We start from the raw sequence: 20231 nt of genomic DNA, 5'->3' as shown, positions 1-20231 counted from the left end.
ATTATATGTTCTGATTGACCAAACTTAAGAAAGTCAAAATTGGTCGGGTTTTCGTCATTGTTTAACCGTGTTCAAAGCTTGTTATTTTTATATTGTTTTCAAGGTGTTCGAGAAGTTGGATCCGTGTGGTGAACTTTGAACAAATTGGATACGGATTTGGATTTAAAGAAGAAATAATAAGTTTTGTCATTTGATCATTGAACCCGGTAATTCGAAATCGATTTGTGGATATTCGAGCTCTTCTCAACCTATATTGCTTAATACCTAAGAGAATGGATAAAGAAGCGAGAACTCCTCCATGAATGAAATTAGGCGGGTCATATATTTGTATAATTAATATGTTGTTTTGAAATTCAAGATCTTGCACAAAGGGCATCCTGATGTGAAAGCTGTTTTCTCCTTTAAGTGATTGCGGGTTGAATCCTGTTAAATGCATGTGTGAAGGTTTTAGCAATAAAGTCGGTTTAAGCTCAGAGTGTATTTCTTCGCCGATAAAAAGCATATGTTGGTCTCATGCGGTCATGCCAAATTAATTAGTGCATCAGTTTTGTCTTTGTTGGATTGTTGTTGCGAATCAGAAAATAGTTTTTGTATGAATGTTGTAGAAAGTTTGAGACGGTGTATTTTTGTAGCAATTTTGTAAGAAAAGTTGTTGGAAAACGGTTGAAAACAATTTTCAAGCATGTGTTTTTTCAACACAACTTTTTTGTTGGAAAATTGTTAGAAAGTGGGTTTTCCAACAAATTTCCTACAAAAGCAGTCCTAGAAAAATGTCTCTTTTTCTAGTAGTGTCGCCTTTCCTCACTTGTAATTCGGTAAACGATATTCTATTTGTTCCGAATCAAACCCATTTGTCTTCAATAAACAATATTACAAACCATCTTCTTGAGAGTTATTTGACTATAATGGTTCACTTGAATTAATTTTAATTTCTTATCCCTCCTTGAATTACATGCATCTTTTTACCTCTAGCTTATGGTAGACAAACATATAATATAATTCGTTCAAATTAAAAACAATAAAAAATAAAAATAAAAAGCACTCTTCATAGGTCATAGCTTTTCCTTTAGAAAGAACTTTGAAATTACTTTCCCAAAACTTAACCATAAAATATTGCATCTCCTTGTTCATATTAGTATAACCAAATAATTTAATATTGTTTACCTTTAGACAAGAACACTTGTTTTTCTTTGCAAAGGTAAACAAGGTCATGATTTGGCCCACCATAGCCATGACCTCTAATACATGACACTTCCTCACATTCTATACCTATACATAACAACAATACAAAAGAATCAACTTTTGGGGTCTTATAGAAAGGGGCTATAACTCTAAACTCTCTCATCTCATCACAACCTTCAAACTCTTTCAAATCAATAAACACATAATCAACAGCGTCTTTCGATCGCGACATCGTTAGCCACAACTTGGCATCAAACGGCGTGTTATGTAGCTTCATCTTTAACGGTATTCCAGCGGGTAGTCCCGCCACAAAAGGAACAGGTTTTAACCAAGCATTGTCATCAATTTCAAGTTCCGCCCTCATGTATCTCAACTCTCTAGATGACACAAGTTGTGTTAACGAGAACAACTTGAGTGGTTCACGAAAACTGAATATATCACTCTCGTCTTTTTGCAATGTTTTCATTAGTTCAGTCAAGAATCTAGAAGGTTCCATTGATGTTTCTTTGTAAGCCAGCAATTTCTTTAAAGCAAGTTCGTGAATACGGGGATCAAAAGTGGATAATTTGAGGGTACACGCGACGAGTGCGAGCTCAATAATATGCTGCTCGCCTTCTTCACTCAGCCCGATAAAACGGTATCTTAATTCTTTGAGTTTTGTGTCTAATTTCTGTAAAATATATCCCAAGTCCCCGACCTCGTTGTACATGAAGTCTAACGGGCACATAACGTGGCACCATGCTTTTGAAAGCAGTTTAATGGCGTCAAGATACTGTAAAGTAAACGTTAAAACAGAATCGGATTGCCGTGAGTCGGTAATATGGGCTGCTAGCTCTTCCTTCCAGCGCCTGTGTAAACATATTAATAGATTTAGTGTAGCAATATTAAGTCATGATATAAATAATATGAAATAGACGAAATAAGATTTTACAATTATATGGTTAGTGGATAAGATATAAGAAACTAATCTACAAATAAATTATGAAACTTAAGATGGACATATTTTAAAACTAATACGTGATATTAATGTTTTAAATAATACTTTTTTATTAACCTATGGTCTTAGTCCTTGTGGTTTGGCTAAAATAACCATTTCAGACCACAAGTTAAAATTTATCTTTTTCAATCAATGTAATTTCATTCTTGTTTCAATTAACTATATGTTTCTAACATGGTCTGTTTTTCTATCAATCTTTGTTAATTGACCATATTACCCTTATAAATAAAAATAAAATTTAAAAAGGAATAAACGCAAACTAACCTTAAAGCCGTAAGCAATTCACTGATGCATCCGAGCTTCATCAAAGGCTGCCATATTTCTGCAACATTAGCGAGAACAAACTTCACACAGTTATATTCTTTATCATGTAGTTCAAGCGGATCAACCACACGGGAAACCGATATTTGACCGCTGACCTCTGTTGCCACATCATCTTCGATCTCTATATGGTGGGGCCCAGTTGACATACTACAATGTGACAAATAAGACAAAAGTGTGGCCCAGTCCATTACTTCAGTCAACCCATTAGATATTCTTCCGAGCATTGTAGCCGCGTAAGAAAATATTGTTGATGGTATTATGTGAAAATGTTGTCTTTCATGGGAGAGTGGAGCAGAGATCGCTAACGTGATCATTGAAGCAGTTTTTGAGCTGTTGAAGTCCCAGTCGCTTGCGGAACAAGGTTCCATCTAAAACACGTTTACAGATTAAAAGACATATGGATTTACTCATTTAAGAAAAAGGGGGTGGGTTAAAGTAAAAAAGACAGTTTTCTATGAAGAGTAAGGATAGATCTAGGCCCTTAGATCTAGGATCTTGTGGTTGGTTGAGATTAGTAGTTTCCAAATTACAAAATAGTTTCTTAAGTCTTAACTAACCCACCCCTACATAGTTTCAAGCCCACATAGTTTTCTAACTCCAAATTTTATGCCCTTCTTATCATTCTTGGGAAACTATTTATTTTTATTTGAATCCTCCTCTTAAGAAAAGAAAAGTTTAAAAGGCAAGTAATAAAAAATGATGCGTAGATAGTCCCTGTAGTTTGACCATATTGAAACTTTAGTACCCAAGTTTCAAAAATCACAACTTCAGACAACTAAGCTCGGCTCATTTATTATTTATTTATCAGTTTATATATATATTTTTGAAATATTTTTTACGTATATTTATAATTATATTTATATATATTTAGATATACAAACTTTTATTACAACACATGTATAAATTATTTAGTTATTTTTGTTATAATTTGATATATAATAATAAATATTGTGTAAATATATATTTGATATGTTAATAAACTATATAACAGAAAAGATCGTTTGGGCTCACTAGCCTACTTGAGCTCGATAAGTGAAACTCGGGCTCATTTAATAAACGAGCTTACTTTTAGGCTCGGGCTTGGGCTCATTTAAGCTCAGCTCGATTCGAGCTTTTAGTGAGCCAAGTAGCTCGCACGGACGATAAGTTTTTTATTTAAGTGCATGTAAAATGACCAAGCTACCCTTTAGTAATAGAATGGTGGGGTCTATTATATTCTTTTAAAAAACTACAACTTTAGATCTTTTACTTTTTTTATACTAAAGGGTAATTTTGTCAATTTACATGTACACTTAGCGTCCATCACTTTTAAGGTCAATGGTGTTACGTTCATGCATCTAAAGTTGTACTTTTTGAAACTTGAGGACTAACGTTGCAACTCCGTGTTAAAAATTCTGATAGATAAAAAAGAATAAAAGTATTCAACCTCTAAAAAGGTTTCCTCTGTGATGCTTACAGCAAAATTTCCATGATTTCGGCCAATTTCAAATATAACAGAGAGAACATCTGGTTCATCCTGAAACAACCAGAATCAAAATCTTGATCAACAAAAAAATTACTTTTTGTAAAAAACAAAATTAAAATGAGAAGAATTATAGCACCTTACCTGTGGATAGATTTCTAGACTGTTGATTAGACTGTCAGCAGCTAATTTAAACATAGGCATCTTATCAAACTTGGTTAATCGAAGAACTTTTCTTGCTGTGAATCTTACAGATGAGTTCATGTCAACTAGAGTTCCAAGAAACTGCATATCAAAACAATAAAAAAAACAGTGAGCTTGATATAATTACAACATCTAAATTATTCCAATAACATTTTTTGATAAAAATGATCTGGCGAGTCTTTTGCATAGTTGTAAACGATCAAAGCCGCTTATGAGCTACTTGAGATCGGCTCGCAAAAAGCTCGAATAAGGCCCATCTTAAAAGAGCTCAAGCATAAACGAGCCCGAGCACAAGCTTCACCTATCTAGTAAGCTCACGAGTCTAAACAAACCTGTTATTTATATAAATCTATTTAATATTAAATACGCACACACACACACATAATAAATATCATGCATAAATTTATGATAAAATAACTAAACAATATATATTTTGTTTATATACAAAAGTTATGATTGTAAATATATATATAAAATAAATGTATATAAAAATAATAATTAATAAAAAACGAGTCGAACTCAAACACCCTTAAGTTAAACATGCCGAGCTCGAAATTTGACAAGCTCAGGCTCAGGAAAAACACTTTCAACGCATTTGGCCTGTTTCTTTTCAAGCTAACTCCTTTTATTTCACCTGTTTGGTTACAGCACATAACCCAAACCAAATCATTCATATTTTAGTGTGTTGAAATCGCCAATTCTACTGAGAATTCACATTGAATCATTCATTTTTTAAACTATTTTTAATCAGAATCCAGATTCTATCAAACATGATTATCAATACAATATATCAATCAACGAACAGAAACTTACCATGTGCATGTGCATGTCTTGCACTTTTAGGTGACCAAAAACCGCCATGTGATGCATGGTTTCCAAAGCTTTCAATCTAACGACTGTTGAATCATCATTCAACACATCCATCAATAAACCTAAAACTTTTTCAGCTAAATCACCACAAAGAATGGCAGGGATCCTCAAAGAATAACACGCAGAACTCCGTACCTTCAAATTAAAAACAAGCGTATGCAGTTAAATATATGATAAAAAAATAAATAAACTATTTTAATAATAATAAATCATTTTAATCTAAAAAGATCTGGGAGGCTTTCGGCATTAGAAAACACCCTTTTGGGAGACTTATAACTCGTTTCACCCTTTTAATCTGATTCCTAAATGAACTAATTTGTTTAGTTTTACCTAGGGCTGTGCATGAAACCAAAAAAAAAAAAACCGATACGTAACCGGAAAAAATGACTCGTAATCGAAAAAACCGAGCCCAAACAAAAACCAACAGTTTTGATTTTAAGTTTTCATACAACCTGAACTTTCAGTTTGGTTTCAGCTTTGCATGTAATTGAAACTGAATTTATGGATAGTCATATTTAGTTATGAATATCAAGTAAGTTTAAACAATATTATTAAAAGATGGTACCCGAATATTTTCGCCCAAATGAATAATAATCAATCAATAATTAATTAACAAAAGATTAAGACCCATTTTACCCATACACACCCGTTTGAGATAAAACCATAATCCAAATTGACTCATTCTTAAGTAAATGGATGGAAATTGTGACATCTAGAATATAATAATAATTGCAGTGCGTCAGGGGTACCTCATAAAACTCATCTTCTAGCCCATGTAAAAAGGCACCAGCAGCGGTTAATGCTCTTAAACGAAGATGTTTGACTGAGGGTTGACCATTAAATTTATTTTCCTCTAGAACTCTCTTAGAAAGTGTTTGCATCAGAAGATATTGGGACACTTTTCCTGCTTTACCGAGGGCGTTAAAAGCTTCCATTCTAACTTTCATACTCATGTCTCTCACCATTGAACAGAGCTGAAAATACATTCAAATCAATTGATACCGGAAAATCAAAATGCGATGGGATACACTAGAGAGTTATAGAATAACTCGTTTCAGTTGTGCTTTTTTGCTGTTAATCAGTTATTACTCATGTACAATAGTTTTGACATGACATTGTTTTTTCTATACACATTCTTAAATTAATGTTTTTTTCAGTTATAATGTTTTGTATTGAATATGTAATATTATTTATTTTATTATCATTAACATATTATCAATTCAGTCAAGTAGAGAAGAAAGAGAGAGAGAAAATGGTGGTGGTTGTCAAATTACCACCGAAAAAAAAAAGAGGTAGGTCGCACATCCGTTTGATTTTTGTCTAATAAGGGTATTTTGGGAATATGCAGCTTGTGAATCACATATCAGCACCCATTTCATAGCAGAATAATAGTACCAAAAAAACCTTAAGTTTATTGCTATTCTACAGCAGGGGCGGACCTGCTTAACAAGCAGGGGTAGCCTCCGCTACCCCTCAACTTTTAGCCGCAAATGCAAATTTTATTTATTTTTTGAAGGTTTTTGTATTTCGCTACCTCTAAAAAAAATATATGTTACCCCTCATCAATATCCAAACACCTTATACTCTCAAAGTTTAATTAAAAGCCCAAGCACATTAAAGCTTAAACTAATTAAAAGCCCACACCTACTCCAATTAAAAGCCCAAACTAATTCAAAGGTCCACTGCCACACCATTTGTTCTTTGTTTTTTGAAGGCCCGACAATGAAACAAAACAACAACAATCTCCACTGTTAGAAAAACCATCGACGCACACGCATACCCTATTATACCCTCCGACCTCCACTGCTGCAGTCGTCCAGCCGCTGCTCTGGCCTCCGACAGTTACACTTTAGGTATTTTTCCACTTCTATTAGAAAAATCAAATCAATCAATCATGCCCAGTAAAATCCCACAGACAGCAAAGCTATAAGTAGGGTCTGGGGAGGGTGGGATGTAGGCACACCGTACCTCTATCCAAAGGAATAAAGAGGTGGCTTCCAGAGAGACCCTCGGCTCTAAGTACATGTGTATGAAGCAAAATAAAGGAAATCAAAGTTTAACAGTTATATAAAAACTACTACTAATTATAATAATATTAATAATAAGATCACAGTTTAACAGCTATATAAAAGCTAATAATAATTATAATAATAATAATTATAATAATAATAATAATATATGTAAGGGAAATACCATTATGGTATGTGACCTAAATAAGTTAAGTCTAAGCCCTAAGGTATTCAATTCTCTCTAAAAATCCTTAACTTTAATTCTACTTCTCCACAAATTCCTATCCTCAACCATGTCCTCGGAGAGGTTTAGCTCTATCAAATCATGCCTAATCCTCTCATCCCAAGTCAATTTCGGTCGTCCTCTACCCCTCCTCCCCTCTATAGTAATGTTTTCTACGGATCTAACAGGATTCGTCGTCTGTCTTCTCTTTACATGTCCAAACCATCTCAATCTCCACTCTCTTATCTTGTCTGCTATGTTCGCCACCCCTAATCTCTCGCGAAACACAACGTTTCTTATTCGGTCTAGCCTTGTGTGCCCACACATCCAACGTAGCATTCTCATTTCTGCTACCTCCATCTTCCGCACTTGTGCCTTCTTGATGGCCCAACAATCTGTTCCATATAGCATTGCAGGTCTAACTGCCACCCTATAGAATTTTCCCTTTAGTTTAGTCGGGAAACTCTTGTCGCACAATATACCTGTGGCTGCTTTCCATCTACACCATCCTACCTGAACTCGGTGGGTCACATCACTGTCTAATTCCCCATCGCTCTGTACAAATGATCTTAAATACTTGAACTTCGTTACCTGCGGGACCACCTGCCCTTCAATTGTGATCTGTGCGTCTTCATTGTCGTTTATCCCACCAAAATCACAGTGGAGGTACTCCGTCTTAGATCGGCTAATCTTTAAACCTTTTGTCTCTAAGGTTGTTCGCCACTCCTCAAGCCTCATGTTTAGATCTTGTTTTTTCTCAGCAAGTAACACAATATCGTCTGCGAACATCATGCACCACGGGAGAGTCCCCTGAATCGACTTTGACAACTCATCCAAAACTACCGCAAAAAGAAACGGGCTCAACGCTGACCCCTGGTGAAGACTTATCTCTACAGGAAAGAATTCAGTATCCCCCACTGGCGCACGGACACTTGTTTCACTCCTGGTATACATATCCATAATTATCTCTATGTATTTCCTGGGCACTCTTCTACCCTCCAAGCACTCCCAGAGCACCTGTCGTGGCACACTGTCGTAGGCCTTTTCTAGGTCAATAAACACCATATGTAGATCACGCTTCTTCTCCCTATACTTTTCCATTAATCTTCTTATAAGGTGTATTGCCTCTGTGGTGGAACGCCCCGGCATGAAGCCAAATTGGTTGGCCGTAACCTGAGTTTCTCGTCTAAGTCTAACCTCAATCACTCTTTCCCATAGCTTCATAGTATGACTTAGTAGTTTGATTCCTCGGTAGTTACCACAACATTGGGCGTCTCCTTTGTTCTTATAGATAGGAACTACAACGCTGCTCCTCCACTGGTCTGGCATCTTACCTGATTTGAGAATACTATTGAACAGAGTAGTTAACCACATGACTCCTTCCTCCCCCAGACACTTCCACACCTCGATGGGTATGTTGTCTGGGCCAACCGCCTTAGACCTTCCCATCCTCCTAAGTGCATCCTTCACCTCTTCTCGTGTGATCCGTCGGCAGTAGCAGTTATTCGATTGTTGTCGTTGAAAGTTTGTGTTGTCATGTTCTTCTTGGTAAGCTCTCCCATTGTTAAAAAGATTGTGGAAGTAGGTTTGCCATCTTAGTTTGATGTCCTGCTCCTTGACCAGTACATGCCCATCTGTATCCTTTATGAACTTCACCGGTCCTAGATCTTGCCTTCTACGCTCCCTGGCTTTGGCAATCTTAAACATAGCATGTTCCCCCTCTTTTGTTTCTAGACTTTCATACATCCGTTTAAAGGCCGCCTTCTTTGCTTCCGCCAACTGCCTTCTTCGCCTCTATCTTGGCCGTTTTGTAGTTGTCCCTCAATTCCACTCGCTCCTCCTCATTCGTGCACCTCATTAGCTCCCTAAAACATCCTTGTTTGTCCCTTATCTTGTCTTGCACTGCGTCATTCCACCACCAAGACTCCTTATGCCCACTTGTCTTTCCTGTTGTGACCCCGAGAGTCTCCTTTGCTACTTGGATGATCTTTGTCTCCATAGCTTCCCATATATGAGTTGAGTCCCCATTTAGTCGAGCCCGCGTATGCAGTATGAGTTTATCCTTAAACAGTAGGAGATTTTCGTCCTTCAAATTTCCCCATCGAATTCTCGGTGTACCTTTCTTCTCTCGAACAGTCAGCTTATTTCTGAAGGCTATATCTGTCACTAGTAGTCGATGTTGAGTCACAACTGCCTCCTCAGGTATGACTTTGCAGTCCTTCCACCAACGTCGGTCTCCTTGCCTCATCAAAAGGTAGTCAATTTGCGTGTCGCGTCCGCCACTGCTAAAAGTGATTAAATGAGAATCTTGTTTCCTAAAATAAGAATTTATAATACCTAGGTCATGTGCCACAGCAAACTCTAGAAGATCTGTTCCGGTCTCATTCCTATCACCAAAACCGAAACCCCCATGTACGGCTTGAAAACCATCGTTAGCCTTACCAATGTGTCCATTAAAATCACCTCCTATGCAAATCCTCTCCCCCCTAGGTATGCCCCCTACCACTGCGTCTAGACAATCTCAAAATTCTCTCTTTTCCTGATCCCCTAGGCCTACATGAGGCGCGTAGGCGGAGACTACTGCCACTACTTCCTCTCCTAGTACTAATTTCAACACCATAATCCTGTCATTATGTCTTATCACCTCCACCACACTAGTGTGTATTTCCTTAGCCACTAGAAACCCCACTCCATTTCTAGCTCCATCAGACCCCGAGTACCACAGCTTATACCCATTACACTCAGCCCCTCTATGTCCTTTCCACTTAGTCTCCTGGAGGCATGCTATCTGAACCCTACGTCTTTTAAGCACATCTACCAATTCTAGCAACTTACCATTTAATGTTCCTACATTCCAAGAAGCCAAACGCAATATACGCTCCCTATCTTTACTCTTTCCTACACCCCTCGTTTCAGGACATGGTCTCAAGTAATAGTCATGGTTCCTACGCTCTATGGTTGCAACTAATCACACAAACACAAGCAATAGAACACCAAATCAATAATAATAATAATAATAGTAACAAAAACTAATAATAATAATAATAATAATAATAATAATGTGTAGCAATAACAATAATAGTCGAGAGATCTTAAAATGAAAATAAACTCCAAAGATCCGGATCACGTATGTTCTAATGATAATAATAATAATAATACTAATAATAATAATAATAGTGAGAAAGGAACGAGTATACCGTGAAGATGATGAAGGCAGATACAGCTCAACGGCAGCCAGGTTACAAGAAGCTCACTCTTTTGCTTTGGGACCCCCAATGGCAGCAAAAAATAATAATAATTGCGCACACAAAAATAATAATAATAATAATAATAATACCAACAATGATAATAATAATAATAATACCCACAATAATAATAATAATAATGCTACAAGTTACAGATCTGGTTTATTCAATATTAACAAAAAAAACGAAAATTAATAAAAAAATCTTAATTAAACAAATTTTCGGAGAAAACAATAAAAATAAATTAAAAGATCAATAATAAAACTGTTTAAAAAAATCTAAAATTGGCTGCAAAATGGGTGTATGTACACTGTACAGTATGTGAAATTTTGTCTACAATCAAAGTGGTTTTAGGGGAAAAACGAAAATCAAACCTTTCTGATATGGAGGAGCACAACGGTGGAGAAGAGTGACGGTGGTGGAGGAGAGTGACGGTGGTGGAGCACGGCGACGGAGGATGGTGGTGAAGGAGAGTGACGGGTGGTGGAGCACGGCGGCGACGGAGGATGACGGTGGAGGCGGATCTTGTAGCAGATCGCTTGAAAATCAATGTGAGCCGCACAAACTGCGAAGTGAGATCAATCCGTCGATCGAGCTTGGAGACGATCAGATCGGAACTTGGTTGATAAATTGTTAAATTAAGGAACTTGGTTGATAAAAAACCAGTCTTATTAACAATCTTTTTTAAACGAGAATTTCAAAAACATGATGATATCATCTCAAACCGTTGAAAGATGTTTTTTATAAAATGAAGCTTATCGAAACGGATTTGTGCAATCAAGCTTGGAAATACCGAAGTTGTGAAATCTATTAGGTATGTGCATAAATTTATTTAGTATCGTGTTTCGTTTACATTATATGAAACACGGTAAAAAAAAATTAAACGTTACCCCTAAAATTTTGTTCTAGATCCGCCACTGTTCTACAGCATTTGCCAATGTCACTAAAGCGAAGTGATGGTGAACCATCAGCTTTTTAAATGTATGTGCTCTCATTAAAGCTAATTCACAGTATAAACTTGGCTATTAAAACCATTCTTTATACAAAAACAACGATTATGAACCATAGTACCAGAAAGAAGGTAACTTTTTCAATAATATCCATAATTTGGTATGAATGAACCTTGAGCTCGTTTAACTCGGTTTGATTCGAGCTTTTAGCGAGCCAATTTTGAGTTGCTCACGAGCGGCTTGCCTCATTTACACCCCTAGTTCTACCATTACCATGCCTCGCAACTACAAGACTAACTGTCATATAGGTGCATTGTCAAAGAACATTCTAATATCCATATTGCATCTTCACGACTAATAATTCAATTAAAAATGACATTTGAAATTGATACCTGTACATACAATGCATCTGACAAGTCTCTTTTGCTTTCATCGTCACTATTTTCCACAAGCAGTTTCCCCCACTCACTCACCTGCAACACATTTGCACTGGTGGTGAGCAATAATCGATTCAAAATTAACCGAAAAACAAATTAGCCGAAAATCGGCTATCAGCTATTTTATGCACCCCCGGTTAAGCGAATTTAATCTAACCGAACCATCCATATTTTCACATAATTCTAGCTTTTGTGCCTCCGTTTCATGTATTTATACATCCATATCATGTAATTTTAAGTAAAAATTTCATAGCCAAAATTTGATTATGGTTATTAACCGAATAAACCGAACCAATTAGCCGAAAACCGTTTAGCTACTTTAGTTTTGGCTGATAACCGAACCGTACACACCCCTAATTTGCACACATGAACTCAATTCAATTAACAAAAATCCCCAAACAATTACCATATTCACAGCTGAGCATCTCACACATTCATCCGCATCACTCAACAAATCAACACCACGCAAGTAACATCCTTCAATCACACCACGATCCTCAGCAACAACTTGATCACACAACCGAATCAACCCATCCAACGCCGCTTTCCGCACATACGGATACGGATCCTTCGTAAACCCTAAATACACCGTCAGCAGAACCGACGGCCAGACGTTAAACTTCTCAGCCTCCGGTAGCAGCCTCTGACGGACCGCCACGGATGAACCAAAGCATAGAGATAAAAACAATCCCTCCGAGTGTTCAGAGAGTGTGGAGAGTGAGAGTGTGAGTGCGGCGGCACGTGGTGGCGCGTGGGGGAGGAGAGAGTGGAGTGCGGTGGTGACGGTGGGTGATAATTGGGGGCGGATGGTGGAGATTTCGGTTAAGAGAGTGATGATGTGGTGAAGGTGGGATTGGGGGTTGGATGTTAGGGTTTGGATGATGGTGGAGATTGTTTGATCGGTGGTGGCGGGGTTTATGATTAGAGACCTAGCGATGGAGAAGGGTTTTAAGGAAGGTGTTGTTTGGGTTTTGAGGGTTTCGTTGAAATCGGAGACGAGGTTTTGTTCCATGGAAATGAAAGTGAAGAAACGGTTACTAACGGTTTGGTTTCACGGTTTAGAATTGTTAAACATCTGTAAAAGATTATAAACTATCAGAAACCATATAACACAAGTATTAAACCAGCATACAATCTAGAAACCCAGAAAGAAACATACAACCGGAAATACAAGGCAATTCTATTCATTACCAATTCTAAATTCGCATCAAATTCGGGTTTACGTTGACTAAGGCATGATCTTGATTTAGTTACAAAATATCAACATAGAAATTCGGACAGCATCATCTGGGTTTCAGTTAAGTCAGGTATTGTTGACTCAGGTTTTGGGTCGGTTTTAGTAATTGATTACGGTTGAAAACAGCACCCCTAATACAGTGAATGCGTACATACCACCAAGAGTTATAATGCAATTTTACTCGGTGAAGCCTTTATTGTATTAGGGGTTTTGTTTTAAACCGTAATCGATTACTGAAACAACCCGACCCGAACTCAATTACCGAACCCAACCCAAAGCCACCCGAAACCTGTATAAACAACAGCCAACAAGTTACCCGAAGCAACCTGAACACCGATTAAACATATAAAACGGATACCATTCGGTTAATGAATGGTTGGGTTATTAAATTGGGGAAAAGTTGTAAAATAAAAAAAAAAAATAGGGTGAACTCATCAGCTACCAATTATCAGAATATATACAAGTAATTAAGAATAAATCCGGTTGAGATTGAATGCAAAACCATTATCAAGTCAAATTAAGATAAATGGTTTTGGCCTAAATACACTCAAAGCTGACAGATGTTTAAAGCAGCAGGCATATGAAATTGAAAATGAAAAGGATGATGATGATGTACCGATTGTGTCAAGGAGAATAAGCAGCTGATTATTATTAAAATTAATCAAACGCATTTCCATCGGAGGAGTTGAGGGGTTAGAAGCAGAGACTATGTCCGGCGAGACGGTTAAATTGGTCGTGGAAGCCAAAACTCGTTTCAAGCACGGCCCGCAGCCATCTCTAGAAAAAAAGGTTATTGGGCCGGCCCTAAGAGCATTCTCATCCCGTCCGTACGGCCTTGGCTTCGAACCAAAAATTACACTAAACGTCACTTTATTTTCTTTATTTATTTTAAGTAAATAATATTTTTTATACCTTTTATCATTACATTTTCTCTTTTTTTTACTCTCAACCAATTTCAAAATATATTAAAAAATTATAGGTGATGAACAGTAACTTTTTAAATATACAGAAAAATCACTACTTTTTCTAAAATATAAAAACTTTTCACTCACAGCACCCTGAATCACTCTCTAATTTATAAAAACACCCCTCACATAACATAAGGGGTTGGATGAGAATGCTCTAATATATCATACTCATATAATATAAATGAGCATCACCTCATTTGGCCCGTATAAACATTATGGTGCGTATCATGTGTTATTACAACACGTCATACAAGCTCGTAGTTACCAACTTTTGCCTTTCATACAGTTGTATGACCATACAGCCCATATGGCACGTTAGTGTGTGTGGGTACTACGTCAATATTGTTATTTAGCTTTGTCCAACTTAATTTTTTCTAAAGTTTTGACTAAGAATTGTAATACGCTCAAAATATCGTCGTCATTTTGTTAAGGACTAAGTAGAGTATCTTGGTATCTTTATAAAGAAGTTGATCTGTCTCATTTACTTTGGGAAATATTGAAGATTAATGTACTAAATACCAAAGATAAAGACCTGTGTGAAAGATACGAATAATGACGAAGTTATTTATGTATGTACTTATTAAGGATATTGGCATATTGTTTCGATTTGATTGGTCGTGTCCTTAGGTATCTTTGTAATTGTGTATCTTTTGCATAATTGTCGCCTGGTTTGGTCAGTTGGATAGGTACATTTAGTATATCATTGTAAATATCACTTGCATTACCAATTGTTTGTGTGTATTTGAATATACATAGGTTGATAGATTCTTATTCGTGATTCATTTGTTGTGTGTGGTATGTGATTAAATCATTTCCGTTGGTTTGTCATATTCTTATGAACCATCTTAATCATCCTAGCATGTACTATTCTGTTGTTCTACCACTTTAAAGATTTAGAAAAAAAAGTTCGGAGTCCGTAAAAAATAATTGATACGCAACGCAAAGAACATGGATACTTTTTTTCTAACTGATTATGGCCCTAAATGTTTGCATTCCTTAACCAAGCATGGTAGCATGACCGTTTGAAAACGTCTAAGTCATGTCATGCCTTTTATAGCACTACAATGAGAGTTTTTCCTATATGCTTGTATTCTTTTCCCCTAGCGGTGTTACCCGAAAGTTCATATGCTTTGAAAATAGAGTTTGTTTAAGTAATAAGGCAAAAGTTGAAAGCCATAAAAGAAACAAAACTTTTTACTATGACCATTTCTAGGGAAGCTCAGAAGCTCATGATCGGTTACTACAATAACGAGTCGTATTATGATTGAGCCTCATGAGTTCACACATTTACGACTCCATGAGGCGAAAACGTTATGTTATCACATGGAAACATGCTACCAGCTAAAGGACACACCGTCACCCTCCCCCCCCCCTCTCTCTCTCATTTACTATCAGTGATGGATCTCGACCAAAACCTCAGGGGCAACATTCAAAAAAAAAATTTACCGTATCTCATATAATGTAAATGAAATTTTTTCTTGTCGGATTTCATACAATAATTGGTTTTTTTATCGTATTTCATACAATAATTTTTTTTTGTTACTATCATTATTTTCTTAGAATTTTCATTTAAAAATATCGCTAATATGACTTTGTCGTTTCATCTTCCAAATTCCCTAATTTTAGAAGAAACAAGATTTAAACCACAAACTTATAATTCCACTTTACACATAAACTATAAATCCCTAGTCAATTATAGTTTAGACATAAACCTAAATCCCTGATCAATACAATTTCCAATTTACATTATATATCCAAATATCCAATAGATCATAATCAATCATTCAAATATTTAATTGTCCAAAAAACAATTCCAAATTAATAACTTATATAAACAAATTAACAATTACATTTTAGATAAAAGCAGAAGAATACCTAAATTGAACAAATAGAAATCGAACTATGGAAGAGGGACTGGGTGAATGAATACCAACCGGTAGCTACTTGGCTACAGCGTGGAGGTCCGGTGACTGAGGGAACAATGAACAATGGTTTTATTTGGTTTGGGCTTTAATCTGGTCAGGCTTTAATTGATTTTAGCTTTTAATTTGGTTGGGTTTTAAACAAACATGGGTAGCGTTATATTTTTCCAGGGGTAGCAAAATACGAAAACCGATTAAAAAATAATTTTGAACTACCGATGAAAAGTTGAGAAGTTGCGAAGACTACCCTAATTACTAACTGCGTCCGTCCCTAACATTTAGCTTTCATGCATGTTCAATTCATCATCGTTCACAATTAAATAGAATCTCTCATCGTCACGATCTAAAAAAAACTAGGTTCTAACAAAAAAAACATACGTAAAAACATTAAACCACAAACGTGCTACGAGATGACGCGAAATCATCATGTATCAGGTTACAACATCGGAACTAAACAAAAGAAATAAACCTGTCAATGCCAAAATACAACAAATAATCATATGTAAAATAAAAAGAAGGCATATTATAGTTGCTAATCGATGCAAATTCTGTTAGTAGGCGGCAACGACACAAATTCGTAAACATATATACTAACTAACTTTTGGACTCGTGTATTACACAGGATTTGTCAGATGAAAAATAAATGAAAGTCCATTATTTAAAAAAAATAACCACAAAATTAAAGGCAAAAAAGAAATTATTAAATATATAATACAAAGAAATGAAGAATCTCAAATTTACATTAATATGGAAAACATAGAAATAGATTAAATATTGCTATGAGTTTAATATTTCTATGAGTTTGAAGAAGCAGTAAAAACCGATTTAAATAGACTCATAACAATAATAAACCAAAAATAGAAGTACATATAATGATTTGATGCATGTCATATGAAAGTAATTGCGAGGAAACGTTTTTTTATATGATCCTATTTCTTTTGTTGAAATTGAATATATGATAAAAGTTTATAAAATCAAAAAACCGGAATTGACGGTTTCCAAAAAAACAAACAACTCGCATTTATAATTTTTCATCAAAAAACATGAATTGAATTATGGTTTTAATGTTTAGAAGGTTTTTAGAAATTATGTTTAGAAAATTAAATTAAAGATTGAAAATTAAATAATCATATTAATTGAAAATTTAAATTAAATAGTATGTATGGGTATTGCTAAACTTTTCTTCGGTTTGAGAACATGCCAACCTGTACACATGATGGAGGCAGCGGTGTTTTTTGACAAGGGATTGCGTGAGGCGATCGAGGACATTGTAGTTTGTGGAGGTCCTTTCTTCGGAGACCTCCAATGGCGACTTGCTTCCTTACCCATTAAGAATGGGGGTTTGGGGTTGTATTCGGCAGTAGAGGCTTCCTCTTATGCGTTTGTGGCCTCGAGAGCCCAATCGTGGGTGCTTCAGGATCACATTTTGCGAGACAGTGGTATATGTGGGATGGATTCTGATTATTCTTGTGCTCTGGCTTGTCTTCGTGATATGATTCCAAGCTTCTATTTTAGCAGTTTCTCTAACAAAGAGACCGCCCCCTCTAAAGCCCAGCATGCATTGGCGAGCACTCTTTTTAGTAAAATTGTTCACGATATGGAGTCACGCTTTAACATGACAAGCAGACAAAAAGCCATTTTTGAGTGTCTACAAGCACCACATGCTCAAGATTTTCTTCTTGCTATCCCTATAGATGGGTTAGGTCAGCATATGTCTCCAGTGGAGTATCGTAGTATCCTTAAGTATCGCCTTATGATTCCTCTATTTCCGGTTGATGAGATATGTCCTGTTTGTCGTAAAGCGTGTTTAGACTCATATGGGGAGCACGCGGTGCACTGTAAAGAGCTCACGGGGTTCAAGTACCGACACAATCTGGTTAGGGATGTGCTCTTTGATATATTCAGGCGAGCTGGAATTTCTGTTAAGAAAGAAGCACCTGTGAATTTCCTGACTGACCCGTCGGAGGGAAGATCATCTCTTCGACCGGCTGACATTTTGGTGTTTGGATGGATAGGAGGGAAACACGTGTGTGTGGATTTAACAGGGGTTTCTCCTTTGGTGGGCTTAGGGAGTAGTGGTTTCGCGGTCGGTCAAGCCGCATTAAAAGCTGCTTCAGGTAAGGTGGCAAAACATGAAAAGGCATGTCTTGACAACCAACATGTATTTATTCCTTTTGCTTTTGACACTTTTGGTTTCCTCGCGCCTGAAGCTGTGGAGCTACTTACCCGTGTTCAACGAGTCATGTATAGTAATGTTATGACTCCAAGATCAGCAAATATAGTTTTTAAAAGATTGGGTTTTGCGATTCAAAAAGGGGTAGCGGCGCAGCTTGTTGCCCGCTTGCCTTCTGTTTCGATGTAATCCAATAAACAATTTATAAAAATAATTTTGTGATGTCAAAAAAAAATAGCATAGTTAAAACTTTATATACAAAGAAGAAACTCTACATAATTCAAATTGAATTCACAAGTTCTTATTATTAAAAAAATGTTCGACTTCTTTAATAAAAAGTAAGATATACATTCAGCACTATTATATTTTAAGCATTAAACTGTTGTAAATTGTCATTAATGTTTACATAATATCTTGAAATATATTTAAAATGTTGTAACTAATAGCTCAAATCATTTTCATCCATAGCCCATGGATAGCATGGATTAAGGAGAAGAAAGATTAGAAAGAAATTATGCTATGATTGAATGTGGTTAGGATAATTAAATATCATTATTTTTTTTAACGATACAGTAAGATTAGCATGGAGGTTTATTTTGGGCTTTTGATTACTATATTGATTTTCATTCTTATTCATATACATTTTTCCTTTCAAACTTTTTATTGGTTTTCTTGTAAAATGAACTTCAATGGTTTAATGGATTTTGATACATGGGTATGTTTGGTAAGGAGTTTTTAGGAGTTTTTAGGGGCTTCAAGCTTCAAGCTTTTTAAAAAAAACTCATATCTAATAAAAAGCCTTTAGTTCAATGAGCTTGAAGCTTTTACAATTTTGGTACTTAAACTTTCATCAACTTTTGTTAATTTATATAATATTTATATATTTTACCCTTATTCAAAACTAACCACCCCATGACTCTTTAAAGGTCCATAACTTTTTTCATACGTTAATATTTTTTTAAACACATTACATCATAAAAAAGTGCATTTTATTCTCTTTAATTTGAGTATGATATTGATATACTTCTTTACCGGTTATGATTGGCAACAAGTCGAGTCAGACGAGCTCGGTCATGTGTAAGACCAAATTAGGGTCGGAACGAGTCGATAAAAATGGTTAATTTAGTTCGGTTCGTGTCGGTACGGTTTTGGGTCGAAAGTGGCCAGGTCAGAACATGTTTCAGATTAAAACGGTGTCGGGTCGGAAAGGGTTTCAAATAAAAAAAAGATTGGTTTAAAAAACTATCTATTTGAAATTACTGTATATTTTAGCTTTGTTTATTGATTTTCGTCACGATTACACGCTTGCTGCCTTTGCACGAAGTATACGTCTGCATTCAGGTTATGTGTGCACTAGTATCAAGTGAATCGCGTACCGGCACTGATTATGCGGTTGATCTCAGGTTGTGCGCGCACCGCGCTGGCACCCAATTAGTTTTATTAAAAGCTCCAGCTAATCTGCCAAATACCTAAATATATCTAAAAAGCTCCAGCTACTCTGCCAAACACCTAAATATATCTAAAAAGTTACAGCTAACAGCTAGAAACTTCTAGCTTTTAAATACCAGCTTTCAGCTTACAGCTAGTTTTGACAAAATGCATTCACCAACATACCATACGTGGGGGGGACCATGCATCCTATGTGGACCATCACTATAGAATGGAACCTCATAATTGGTTACTGCCATAATGCTTGTCACATCCTAATTGGATCTCATGAGTTCACACTAGACTCATGTTATTACATGTCAACATCTTACTAGCTAAGAATCACGCGCATTTCAACCCCCAGTATATAATACAAATTGAATCAAACTAGTGCTTTGTCCCCCAAAGTTGTTGGGGGTTGTGAAAATATAGCCTAAGCTCAGATATAGTAACAGAGAGAGAGAGAGAGAGTCATGGCTTATTTGGAGCCATGAGAGAGAACGGATGGGTAGACATTGTTTATGACAACAAGGAAAAACAGGGACACGTGTAGGCTTTCAATTAACACGTGGAGACTACAAATTACAAAATGTACAACCA

The 20231-nt window shown here is 36.2% G+C and overlaps 1 protein-coding gene across 1 annotated transcript; it reads right to left on the bottom strand.

Moving 5' to 3' along the window:
• Positions 1–1110: 1110 nt before the first annotated feature.
• LOC143572194 (protein SIEL-like) lies at positions 1111–12915 on the bottom strand. Its single transcript, XM_077057415.1, has 8 exons — positions 12310–12915; positions 11859–11939; positions 5789–6013; positions 4983–5174; positions 4110–4250; positions 3930–4019; positions 2444–2871; positions 1111–2030 (listed from the first exon to the last, which is right to left on the bottom strand). The coding sequence occupies exons 1-8, from the start codon at positions 12913–12915 to the stop codon at positions 1151–1153; spliced, it is 2643 nt and encodes an 880-aa protein (XP_076913530.1). The 3' UTR covers positions 1111–1150.
• Positions 12916–20231: the final 7316 nt, after the last annotated feature.

The sequence above is a fragment of the Bidens hawaiensis genome, unplaced genomic scaffold (genome assembly GCF_021521415.1).
Source record: "Bidens hawaiensis isolate Kalapana, Puna unplaced genomic scaffold, B.hawaiensis_p1.1 tig00025765_1, whole genome shotgun sequence".
Lineage (NCBI taxonomy): Eukaryota > Viridiplantae > Streptophyta > Magnoliopsida > Asterales > Asteraceae > Bidens > Bidens hawaiensis.
This window is presented reverse-complemented; position numbering and strand designations above follow the sequence as displayed.

What these genes read in the sequence shown, in the direction of transcription:
- LOC143572194 (XM_077057415.1), bottom strand. Translation starts at nt 12,915, where the DNA reads ATGGAACAAAACCTCGTCTCCGATTTCAACGAAACCCTCAAAACCCAA. An exon ending in GTCTAGAAATCTATCCACAG is followed by an intron (nt 4,020 to 4,109) that starts GTAAGGTGCTAT and finishes TGGTTGTTTCAG; the next exon opens with GATGAACCAGATGTTCTCTC. An exon ending in GAATTGCTTACGGCTTTAAG is followed by an intron (nt 2,031 to 2,443) that starts GTTAGTTTGCGT and finishes ATGTTTACACAG; the next exon opens with GCGCTGGAAGGAAGAGCTAG.